Source organism: Lepisma saccharinum, chromosome 1, assembly GCF_977018435.1.
Source record: "Lepisma saccharinum chromosome 1, izLepSacc3.1, whole genome shotgun sequence".
Lineage (NCBI taxonomy): Eukaryota > Metazoa > Arthropoda > Insecta > Zygentoma > Lepismatidae > Lepisma > Lepisma saccharinum.
Window position 1 is genome coordinate 130,190,111 of NC_139229.1, and position 13,265 is coordinate 130,203,375.

Genomic DNA, 13,265 nt, shown 5'->3' on the forward strand with positions numbered 1-13,265 from the left:
ATCCGCGCACGTTCGTCTGTTCGAGACAACAACTTAAGGTACAGTGCAAGACTGTTTCCCACTTCAACAGTGTTTGGCTACGTCTGCAATCCTTGAGAAGAAGAAGGACGCCCTGCCGTTGGACGCCTATGGCAGTTGGATCAGCAGCAAAGTACTACCGTAAGGTAGTAATTCGTCACAATTCCTCTGGACTGCACAGAGGACCAATCTTTCATGCCTTACACGCACTCGGCATTTTTGTAGACACAGTTCGACGTCTTCCTCAGCGACCTTCAACATCCAATTCGTCGTCCCCGACTGCTCGGGGTTTTAGGAATCTTTCATTACCACTGGTGGTCGTCACTATACGGCGCACAGAATTGACAGTCGAGAAGGCACAACCCTCATCGGACATTTACAATCTCGCCTCCATCTCTGGATTCAACGTCCAGGTGGAAAAACTACGGCCACAAGAACTAATACAATGTCATCGCTGCCAAAATTTTGGCCATGGACAGCGATTTTGCAATTTCACACCTAGACGTGTCAAATGTACAAGAGTACACAGGATTGATGGCTGCCTAAATAAATCACTTGACATCCCGGCCAAGTGTATCAACTGTGCCGGGGCTCATACTGCCAATTACAGGGGATGTCCCTTGTATTTAAGAATTCTACAGGCTTCACGTGCTTCAGGCTCCAAGCAGTCCACCAGGGCCCCCAACACCAAGGAGAAGAAGAAACAGCCCACACCTCCAAATTCAACTGCTCCCATTCAACCACCACCGAGTTACCAGCGCTACATTCGCTGCTCCTTCTCCCTGCCAATCACAGGCCTCCTTTTCGAGACCGCCAACGCAGAGAGCCGACTACCTAGAAGTATTGCGTCGACTCCCCATTACCTTGCTCGATCCAACACTAATCCAGCCACTACGGACATTGGTGGAAGGACTCCAATCCCTACGTCGGACACAAGATGCAGATGCCAGACTACAGATTCTTCGGGAGCTGATGTATGCCTTCTGACCTGCTCATCTTTTTTTTGTTCGTGCTCGGAGGTGTTTGTCTTGTATTGTACTCTATGTTTGTATTATGTCAATTATATTTTGTATGTACCGCAACAATGTCGATTTCCCCTTCCGCGACAGTTGCGGAAGGTTTATGTATCTGACTCTATGTAAAGAAAATATTATTGTAGTACACTGTACATGTAGTAGTGACACCAGTTAATGTAAATCAAGATGCTGTCTTAGACAAAAGCTGACAACAGACCTCTGAGTCCATCATATAAAAAAAAAGTCCCAAAGCTCCTACAACGCAGATGTCACACTCCAAGCAACAGAGGCAGGACTAACAGTAGGAGTAACATATCACCAACACCACGTCAATAGTTAACTCTAATCAACACAAATAGAAGCCAGGCTTAATGCGACACTTCTCAACACAAGATAGCCAGAATAATAATGATGATGATAACCGCTGCTCAGATGACTGCCAGATGCCGACTGCGGAAGACCTAGTTACTAGACCTAGCCTGGATCCTGCCCCGACCAGGATCCAATAGCCAAGCAGCCAGAAGGATGGAAAGAGGAAAAGAAGAGAAGCAGATAACCTACCTACTAGGCCTGCCCAATACGAGCCTGGTGTGTTATACTTAGGTCGGGGCGCCCTGAGCTCAAGTTTCCTGGGTGCTTCCAGACCTATCCTTTGTACCTCGCCGTCTCTTGCTACTACCTAGACGTACCAACAGACTTGTCTGTTCCCTTGCAGTAGTTTGAGTGACTCTGCGGTGTCCCTTGATTCTTTACACTTTTGCGATTCCGCGGGCCCCAGGCTCGTCCCTCGCAATTGCTTGCACGACTCCCGCGGATCCCTGTCCGTCCCCCGCAATTAACTTGGACGCTTTCGCATGTTATCCCCAGACGGCGCGGCACGTGACGACTACAAAGGCTGCTATTGGTTACACACAATAATTGATGCCCCTAAATTAAATCAGGTCCCTAAAACTCTCCAGACACCTGACTGGAAGGAATAACTGCATGGTTCCGGCCCTCTCTTATCTTCTAGACCTTCGGAGCAGTGACGTCATCTGGTGTAAGTGTGCTAAACTGGTAATTTACACGGGTGTAAATGTAAATGAAGTTTTTTACTTACTCAACCCCGCAAGCCCCTGAGATACTTTTGAGTTCATGTCTACGGCTGGCTACATGGTAGCGTATATGGGTACACTCTTGCATCGCTCCCTAGTGTAGTGCGCAGTGTGTAGCGCGCGGGAGGAACGTTGCACACACCGCAGCATATGAATCAGGACCGTCGTTCACTTATCTGTCAAGAAGAAAATGAAAACCCAGAAAGGACGAAATGAAAGAGACACGCATGACATTGGAAAGATGAAGCGAGGAAATACATCACGGACTTCTACTACAAGGGGAGCAAGGGAGGATGAAGACTGTATGCCACCTATGAAGAAGACAAATCACCTGCACTTCAGTTCTGATCAGAAAGACACAACAAAATGCATCATTTGTAGTGAGACATTCAATGAAGAATGGGTGCAATGTCTCTCGTGTAATGTGTGGGCGCACGTACAATGTACACATGAGGAAAGTATCTTGAACTTTGCTTGTGAACATTACAAAAACTGTGCTTAACTGTAGGCTAGTGCCTTGTCACTGCATTTAGGTTGGCGGTTATATTTACTTTATCATTTCAACTAAACTGTAAGCTGACACATTGCCTGTCCTATAGTGGACGACGATTCTTGCTTCTCTTCAAATATTACTATTTTTTGTTTGCAACTTTATTTGTACTTTCGTGTCCATTTTTCCGCAATGATTCCCTAAATAATGAATATCTTGAAGCTTATATTCCGCCAACTCATTTTGTAATTTTTGCAAATAAACTAAGGGTGTCCGGTTGGGTGTCATTCAATTTTTTTTTCTATTTTGATGACAACATTCCATGTGTCGTCCAGCTGTACCATTCATTTTATTGCAATGGGAACTTCCGGTACCACTTGAAGGAACGTGTGCTGAGCATAATTCAAATCCAACTACTTTGAGGAACACTTTCCATATGTCTTGCAGGAGTGTGTTCTGAGAGCTAATTCGATTCACTTAATGTTCATGAAATCTTCTTCGTCACTCCTTGCAAGAGTATGTCTTTGTCAGGGTTCAATTCCGTCTGAAGAACACTTTCCACATTTTTGCAGGAGTGTGTGCTAGGCATCGAGTTTTCCGGAAGGAACAACAAGGGGGAGAGAGTGATGGGAGTTACCAAGTCGAGAGGCCTCGCCACCAAAGTGGAAGCGGACGAAAATCTCATCTGGAATATTCCTGATGGCTGGTCCATGGAGGACGCTGCGACGGTTCCCTGCGTTTATGCTACGGTAGGTTTCAAGAAGTTGTTTCTACATTTTATTAATTCATTAGATTTATTTTACTTTGCTTTTCTGCCACTTTTATTTTTTTACCTAATCGCTAAGATGAGGATGAATGGTGTTAAGATGAATTTCGTAAAACGACAATCAGAGACACGTGGAAAGGCCACCACAAAAGTCTCACAGAGGAATATACCGGCTGTGGATCCAGGCGCCAGAGTCTCCTTGGCCTGTAAATGCAGTGCAGGGTGAACTATGTACAGTCACGGACACTGCCGGCATGTAACGATTCCATTGAAAGTCAATGTATTCATTACAAGCCGGCAGTGTCCGTGACTGTACGTGCGAGAGAGGTTGACATTTGAGGATTTGTGCCCGACCCTGTGGCCGAGTGGTTAGCACATCGCGCTGCGACGCCAAGGGTCCCGGGTTCGAATCCCGGTCGGGCTTGGTTGTTTGTGAATGTCCATTCATCAATTTCATCATTTCATCACTCATCCCCATCTTCGCAAATTAGCCAAGAGGCACAAAACGCGAAGTAAAATAAACTAAATCAATCAATCAATCAATCATTTGAGGATTTGTGCTTTCATAGAAGGTCAGCCCGTTGAGAATGTTCTGTATCTCAATGCAGCTATTGTGTTTGCATATATGTAAATATATATATATATATTCATGCTTATCTTTCTATCACATGTGGCAGAAAACTGACGTTAAGTAACGCAAATGGCAAATATCGTATTTCTAACGAGCGCTGGATGAGTTGAATCTGTTTCCAATTCCTTCATCAATAGATATTACGTTGCTATTCTCTCACTTTTTGTTAATAATGGCAATGCGAATTAAACTATTAGTACATGAAATTCATAGGTGGCACTCGCACATGAACAACCATGCCAAAATCGAGACTAACTTTAAACACGCACACATATTATCACACTTCATGCCTGATATTGAATTGTGAAACATGTTGAAAATATTAAGATACATAAGCTGCAAGAGCATTTAATTTTAGACGTGTTATTGTATGATGAAAATGAAATTAATTTCTACGGATATTTTTCAAGGTCTACTACGCACTAATCGTTCGTGGGAACATGCAACCTGGAGAATCAATCCTTATCCATGCTGGAAGCGGTGGCGTGGGCCAAGCCGCCATATCTGTGGCCCTTCACATGAAATGCACGGTCTATACCACAGTCGGTTCGCAGGAGAAAAGGGATTTCCTCAAAGAGACATTCCCACAGGTCAGTAGTTATCAGCAATAAACTGGAATAATTGATTAAATATTGATCTTTGTTTACAGTTTAGCTTTGGATATGTTAGATGTACTACTTAAATGTACGTTTCTATAAGATGATTCAAACTAATGTCCAAGTTTACATGATGTACAAAGAGGAAAATAGAAGTACCAACACAATATATAAATTGTCACCTATTTAAAATTAATACATATACGACAACATTACGACGTAAATAGACATTATAAACACCTATTATATCAGTAAGCAATAAAAAAAATTAAATACCTCTTCGATATTGTGTACGCAACAACAACCTACTTATTCCGGTTTGAAAACTAGGCACCACCAAAATCCTGACAGCAATTTTGATGAATCTTGAACTTTACACTATAATTTCAATTTCAGCTAACAGACAACAACATATTCAACTCCAGAGACACAAAATTCGAGCACAAAGTTTTGGCCGCCACAAAGTATAAAGGAGTTGACCTCGTGCTGAACTCCTTGTCAGAAGATAAGCTGAAGGCGTCTGTGTCCTGCTTGGCACAACATGGAAGGTTCTTGGAGATAGGAAAGTTCGACATTCTCAACGATCACCAACTGGGTGAGTCGATTTAGAATTCGTTAGCGACAAGTTCCATTGCGTAACTTTTCACACAACTTATTTTCAAGAGACGATGTTAGTATTTGTTAATTAATAAAATTGGGAAATGCTCAATGTTTTGAAATTCAGGATTGGTGTAAAATTTGGAATTTAAAAAGCTCCATTAGACCAAAGCAATGCTTTGGGAATGAATCATTATAGGAATTCCTTCCAAATATCCGTAAGTTTCACAGAATTTCAAGTGTACAATTTGCACAAGCTTACGTGTAAGACCATTATAAAAACTTGTAGGAAGTGATATGTTACACCAATATTGTAGGAATTGTTAATTTCTTCCAGGCTTGAATTTCCTTTCGAAGGATTGCTCATTGCATGGTGTAATGTTAGATATCCTCCTGGACAAAAAAGCTCCAGTCAAGAAACAGATACATGACTTGTTGGCAGAAGGCATCAAGTCCGGAGCCGTCAGACCTTTGACAAGAACGGTATTCCCTTACACGGAGGCAGAGCAGGCATTCAGGTAATTTGAATTTCAAGAATAGAAATGCCATTGGTAGCAAATCTGACAACCCCACCCCCACTGGATTTTTTTTTCTGAAAAATATCCTGTAACATCTCTCGAGCTGTCTTTAGCTCTTAGAATTACACTCAGTTCTTTTTACAGGAAGTATAGAAGTATGTTCTGCAGACATGCATGTTCAGATAATTAACATTTCATTTCTTCGTGATAGCATAATTGCAGTATAAATTGTAGTCTCCAGTGTCCGTCACATCATCATCTAGAAGTAACAAGTAAAGTGTAGCGCAGTTATAAGTAACAGTTGCTCCAAAGTTCTCGGCTTCGAATCCCGAGTAGTAGTATTGACTGTACAACCAGGACCGGAAAGTATGAACCCCCCCTCAAGCAGATTTGCTATACTTAAAACAGGCTCAACATGGCCATATGAGCTTTTTGCTCAAGTGTGGAAACCCCCTATAATCCAAGATTTTTGTAAAAAAGCCCTCATGGATTCCATGAGAAAGTATGACCCCCTCAGATTGATGAGGCTATACTTACAAAAAACACTTCTGTGAGATTGTTGTCCATAAATTTGTTAAAAATATGCCCCTCTTGTGGCCATACTTAAAACTAGGCTACACACCTACACACCACACACACACACACACACACACACACACACACACACACACACACACACACACACACACATACATACATATTTACTTCTGGTTTAAGTTCTTGGATACCAGCTTCAATTTGTTTATCTAATATTAACACAATGTAATTCTTCTAGAATTGCTCCGTGACTCTCTCATTTCTTACATCATAAACATATGATTTTTCTCCTATGAGAATAACACTACATATGGTGTCATCGGGTAAAGCCTCATGGAATTCACAGATAATTTTAATGTTTGTTCTGTCATTAACCACAACTTGTTTTCTTTTTGAAGTGTTGATTACAAACATGGGTCTCTGTGTCTTGAATTCATCTGGTGAGTAATACATATTAGTACTGCCAGTAGTGACACGCTTGAAAGCCGAAAAAGCCTCATATAATTTAAGGAAATCATCCTTGGACATGTCTAAATTGTAATTTTCTCTAGGAAAGACCTCATTTCTGCCATTTTTAAGATATATGTTCTTGACGTTGCAGCTATCAAATCTACTTGAATTTTTTTCCTGATTGTTGTGTCTCCCAGTCTGAAACAGTACCACCACAAAATCAGGCATGTCGTATTGTATGCTGGAGAATGAATTTGTCGCATCAAATTCATAATATGTGCCAGATGCAGGCTTCTGTACACATTGATATGTGTAAAATTGCAGAGGAATCTGGGGATTTTTTACTATATCTGCTTTGTATTTAAGAGCGTAACTGGCTTCGTATTCAACAACAGGGATTCTTAGCTCCATAGTCTGAATAATGCATTTGCCCTCATCAGGTAGGGTATTAGGCATAGCTTCCCCTGTAGGGTTTAATGTGCTGTACCTCATCAAAGCATTATTATCATTTGCAGCTCTTCTAAATGTAATTCTTAAACCACCCTTCCACATAATTTCTTTGTAATCCGAGAAGAATCCTGGCAACAGGCGCATGGGGAACAGCACTGTGTGGCTCTTAGATATAATCTTATCACCAGCTTCAAATCCACCGATTCTGTAGTAAGAAGCTTCGGTTTTGGATAATTTTAATGTAGCCAAAGCCGTGGAGGTAATACCGGGATAATCTATTCTGTTTATAACAACACCATGCTTTCTGATCTCAATTTCAGAGAACAGATGCGGCACAAAATTGTCCACCAATCTTATATTTGAATTTGCCGGATAATCTGTTCCATCGAGCTTTACAACATCAAATTTGATGTATAGATCTGCTCTGTGGGGGTGTATAAATCCATCCCCTACATCAAGATCAACCTCGATTTCCGTGTTGGGTTGATTTAAATTTGCAAATGTCCTCCTGTTTGGAGGGAATGATTGTAGCTCATAACTCTCAATATTTTCCATTGTATGTATTTTTATTTAAATGTTAATCTCTATGATAGCAGTTGTTGTGGCTCCAGCAAAATCAACTAATTCTTCTTTTTCATTAGTGACCATCAATTCAATATAATCTATTCTATTATGACACACAGGAAAATATAATGTTGGGGATGGATTGTAGATGATTGGCTCCATGAATTCGGAATTAGGTTTGAATGTTGCAATGATGCCAGTTTGTTTGTGAGTGCCTATGCCATTTGATTTGGTGATCATACCCTCAGCCACATTACAGTGAATATTCAGAGTCTCTATGGCCAAGAATTTAGGTATATTCATAGCAGTGTGTTTGATGGCTGGTTCAAGTTTTGTGTTGTTCTCAAAGCCTAACAGCTCTCCTATAGTACCCAGATCCACTGTTTCTGTAGCAGATACAATCTCTACTCTGTGAGTGACAGAATTTTGACTTAACACTACACCTCTGGGTAATTGAGCATTTAGAGTGGACAGATTATATTGCCCTGGAGTGATGACAATTTTTTGATCCCCTACTGCAATTTTGTTGTTGTGGTGTGTAATATTAGGGATTAGGTACATGCCGTAAAATGCCCTGAGAGCTATTGTTTTGGGATACACTATGTCATCATGCAATTTGAGTTTCAATATTGAATTTTGGCTGGTGAGATGGAATACCCCCATGATGTTTCAGATACCACAAGGCCTTTTGAAAATTTTCAATTGATGGTTTATTTATTTGAGACATATATCTAAGAACAGATAAACACAAATGTCCGCAATTAACATCTTTGAAGTTTTGAACACGGGCATTATTGTAATAAAGATTAGTTGATTTTAGATATTTTATTAAATTTTCAGGAGGAACACCTCCAAATGAATCAAACACAAATGCCTCATCTTTTAAATATTTAAGATAACAGATCCAGTGAGTGCCCTGATTTTTGTATTCATCCAAATTAACAATGCCACACTCTTTGTTGAGTGGTTGTTCTGGTAAAGAATCAGACATGTACACACCTCTAAAATGTTTGATGCCCAGTGGCTTGATTAAAGCTTCAATATCTTGGTTTGTAAGCGGCTCTTGTTTTTTTTAAACTTATTCATGGCTCTCTTAACACCTTTGCCTTTTTTCTCCATGGCCAGGTTATGGCGCCTCTGCTCATCTAATTCTGCCCTATTTTTTTTGGCATCTATTACTGTTTTTGCTATGGCAGCTGATCCCCCGGCCAAGCTCCCAACAGCCCCGAGAGCAGCTAAGATGGCCGGGATGGTAAATATGAATCCCCCTACATGTGATTTTTTTCTTGATTGCTGTAATTTTTTTAATTGGGGGGTGCTAAGCAACAATTTCATACCATGACCCTTTGCAATACAAGAGCTTTTTTTCTTGCGCTGCTTTTTGGTCAAAAGGCTATCAATAGTTTTAAGAGATTTAAGACCTGCATAAGGTATTTGATACATAACACCCTTGGCCTTCATTGTAGGTTTATTATATACATATTCACAACCCCCACCCCAGTTTTTGTTTGGTGCTCATAGCTATGGTGGTTCCCAATGCTGCTATTTTTTCACTCAAAGAAGCATCTTTGCTTACAAATCTACCAAATGCAGCCTATTCTAATTTCTTGTCTGCAACATGTCTCTTGTCAAGATCAAAATGTGTGTTGTATGCTATGTCATGGTCTCTACAAGCAGCATCTAGGGGATTAACACCAGGATCCCCTCTGTTTAATCTATGGTCCAGTTTTGTACCGGGACCACAATACTGATAGCCTGGAATGTGTAGTTCAAATGGCAGCTTGTTAATAATGTCATTAACAAGGCCCCGACCCTCAGAAATATTCCAAAATTTAGGCGGTAGAGTATTAATAATTTTTATGAGATATCCAATCCCCTTAGGGTCATTCACTATAAAATTAGACAATTTTGTGCTTATCATGTCCATAATCCAACCTTTTCATTGTAAAAATTGTGGTTGCCAGCATTTTCCTCCCCAGCTATCACCAATAACCTATCTACAAGTTTCCTGACATCATCAACCCACACAAATTCTTTAGGCAGGGTGTTGTATTGTTTGATTCCACTACCTGTCTTGATCTGTGACCATATGGGCTTGATTAAATTATTGTATTTTGCCCCACTGCTAGACTTGACTCTTTTTTGTGTGGGATCATTGTTCTGGTATAGAGCATCTGATTTTATTAATATTTCTTTGTAATCCTCATAATCTTGATCTGTATAGCTGCCAGGCCTTTTCCTAGTTATCAGTTCCCACAACCCAGGTGTGCCGGTGTACTTAACAAAAGCACCTTTTTCTCCGAGACGAGATTCTGAATATACAATTATATCATCTCCCATAAATGTTACTTTGAAATTGCCAATTCTATGTATGATGCTCCCATCAAGCTCTGTGTCAGCATATAAGCCAAAGACCTCATCTTTGTTGTCTTTAGGGGTGGTTAAATATTTTTGAGCAAGAAGACCCAATTCAATAGGATCCTGACTAGCTTCAATTCTTCGAGGAGCAACAGGACTAGGTGTATGAATACTGGAAAGTGGGGTGAATGGATAATCTAATATGTTTCTTGCAGCTACAGGTACAAGCTCTGTGATCAAATCTTGATTCTGCTCTGTAACAGTTTTGATATTCTTACCTAAATTATTAATAGCATCAATGACAGGCTGTTCTGTTTGTTTGTGTTTTTCATAAATTCCACGGTTCTCTGATTTCCATCCCTTAAATCTTTTTACAAGATAATCTCTTAACTTAAGATCATCAATAATTGGTCATTTCATGGTTATTTATATACGTCTCAACGTCTAGAAAATCGTTGATTTTACTTCTGTATTTGCCACTACTGGGTGTTCTTGTCATATCAATTGTGACAAACCCATAACTGTCCTGGTTCCAGCACCTGCTGCAAAACTTGGAAAAATCATTGTAGCTCAAGTCCCCACCTACATATTCATCATGTATGTGTTTGAGGTTGGTATGGTCTTGATGAAACACACATATAAAATTGCTGTTGTCTCGGATCAGCTGCTTCGGTATTTTAGAAAAAGTCTGTGCAAGGTAGAAGCAATCAATGTTTTTGTGCCGCCCCTGTGTAAAAAAGTTCCTAACCTTGTTTTGATTATCCAGTATAATGTCATCAAACACAACAACAGAATTATCGAGACATTCGTGAAGTGGCTTAACATCTGGTTCAAAAGTGGCAATATCCAATCCATCATATAGCTTCATCAGCTGCTGATATTTTAATTGTTCCAAGCTCTTAGAGAAGACATACAAGTGCCTGTTTTTCCAGTCTAACCAGTTGGGTGCCAATAAAAAATTATCAACCATTAGTGTAGTTTTACCACAAGCCGATGGCCCAACAATAAGACACCTAATATTATCAGGTAGCAGCATTCCATTTCTCTTATTCTGTTGTTCAGGTTCTGGCAGCCTTTTTATAACATCCCAGGTGCTCATATTATTATTTTGTTTGCATCGATCCAGCTGTTTTCCGGATGACCCAGCCATTTGACAAGTAACTTGTTGCCTTTTCTGCGGATGACTTTTTCTATGAGATATGTGTCAGGCTGTTTAGTTTTGCTGAGCTCTTGTTCATAGAACCTGCCTTTGAGAATTTCTCCTCGGTGATCTTTTATTATATATGTGTTAAGGGTGCCAGGTTTAACTTGAACTACTGTAAATAATTCGGTGCTCCAGTTTCTTGTAAAGCCTCTCTTGAATAAGTGCTTATATTTGCTGATTCTTACTTGATCACCCACCCTGTATTTGGCCCTTCTTGTTGTTGGCTGGTATCTAGGATAATAAACAGTCCTGATCAATTTTTGCTCATCAGATGAAGTTACTTCAGAGGGTTTCATGTTGATTGTGGAATGGACCGAGTTGTTATATTTATGTTGAAGTTCTGGAAGAATATTAAGCCATTTATAATTACCTTGCAGTGTGAATTGTTTATACATAAGATTTTTTAAGGTTCTGTTGAATCTCTCTACAATTGAGGCCTTGAGATCACTGTAACTCGAGTAATGTTTTATTGCCTGGCTTTTAATAAATTGTTGAAACACTGAATTATAAAATTCTTTGCCATTATCTGTTTGCAAATAGCGCGGTGATCTTCCACTCTGATTGATGATTGTTCTGATGGCTTCTGTAACACATTTTCCAGTCTTGGATTTGAGTGGCACAGCCCAGGCAAATTTTGAAAATGTGTCTATGACAGTAAGTAGATACTTGTAGCCCTTGTTGATTTTGTCTAAGTTTTTCAACTGTCCACTTGACAACTCAATCAAGTCGCTCTGCCATAAATCATCTATGCCCTTTGTGACTACTGGGAGTCTCTTAAAATTATGTCTGGCTTGTCTGTGTAATTCATCAACAACTAGACATAATATGTAAACAAGAATATTGCAACTATAGGGTGTTCAGCAGCTGATACTACAGGATTTTCTAAATATAATTTGTCTCCAATATGTATTTTAAATTCCAAAGTGCCATCATCTTCAGTATAGGCTGTTTCTAATGTATTGGGGTCTGTAAAATCCTCTAACTCTACACTGGTGATTTTTGGTTTGTTATCAGCATTTGTTATTGATAAGGTGGGGTAGTGCTGTGCCTGTGGTTGATGCCAATATTTGATCTTGATTGGTTTCAATGTGCCCCCAACAAAAAATTGATAATAAAATTGTGCAGGGGACAGCATATATATTTTGCCACCTGGTGTAAATGGAGAATCATATTCTTTGTTGGGGATGCTGTACAATTCAAGAATTACTGTATGTTTTGGATTCTCGATTATGCCTGTTATTTCCTTTTCTGCTGTAAGCAATCTGCTTGTTACAGATTCAAGGTGCTCATTGATGGTCCTAACAACATCATCATGGCCTGGCTTAATTTTTATGTCCACAACAAGTTTTTTGTATTGTTGCACAATCTCTTGTAGCTGGGTGGCAAAAACAGACAGAGCATTTGCTTGATTGGATTCCATGGTTCCTAGCTGTTGCTTGATATTAGCTACAATTTGTTGCAAATTTTCAACAAGTGACAATTTTGAATTTTGAGCAGTAAGATCATGGACCTGTCTTCTGATATCCTCAAACAGGGCATGCAGTTCATTAATATGTTGATTGGTTGGTAGAGTGGCCACTGTCTGAGTGAGATGTTTGATCTCTGTCTGGATATTCTTGATATCTTCTGATTTCAATATGCGATTCACAGCTCTCTTAATATTTTTAAGTTCCTGTGATGTAGGAAGATTTGATACTGTATTTTGCAAAGATTCAAGTGCCAATTTTACATTGTTTAATTCAGAAGCATCAGCCACATTTTGCATAGCATTTTGGAGCAGGGCTATATCTGCCTGAGTGGGTGTGGATTGTTGTAAAATTTCAAGTTTTGTTTGAATATCATCGATCAAGTGATGAAAATGAGATAGCTCAGATTCAGTGTTGAGGTTTTCAAGCTTTGTGATTTGGTGCTGGACACTGACAAGTGTCTCTACAATTCCAGGCAATCGGGATTCTAGTACATTTGCCAAATCACTT

The 13,265-nt window shown here is 39.8% G+C and overlaps 1 protein-coding gene across 1 annotated transcript in view; it reads left to right on the forward strand.

Moving 5' to 3' along the window:
- Positions 1–13,265, forward strand: part of LOC145985638 (fatty acid synthase-like) — a 277,489-nt gene that overhangs the window by 201,796 nt on the left and 62,428 nt on the right. The window contains exons 22-25 of the mRNA XM_083119710.1: positions 3,191–3,367; positions 4,426–4,605; positions 5,008–5,206; positions 5,546–5,726. Coding sequence (XP_082975836.1) covers positions 3,191–3,367; positions 4,426–4,605; positions 5,008–5,206; positions 5,546–5,726 — 737 coding nt within the window. The remainder of the gene's footprint in view (positions 1–3,190; positions 3,368–4,425; positions 4,606–5,007; positions 5,207–5,545; positions 5,727–13,265) is intronic.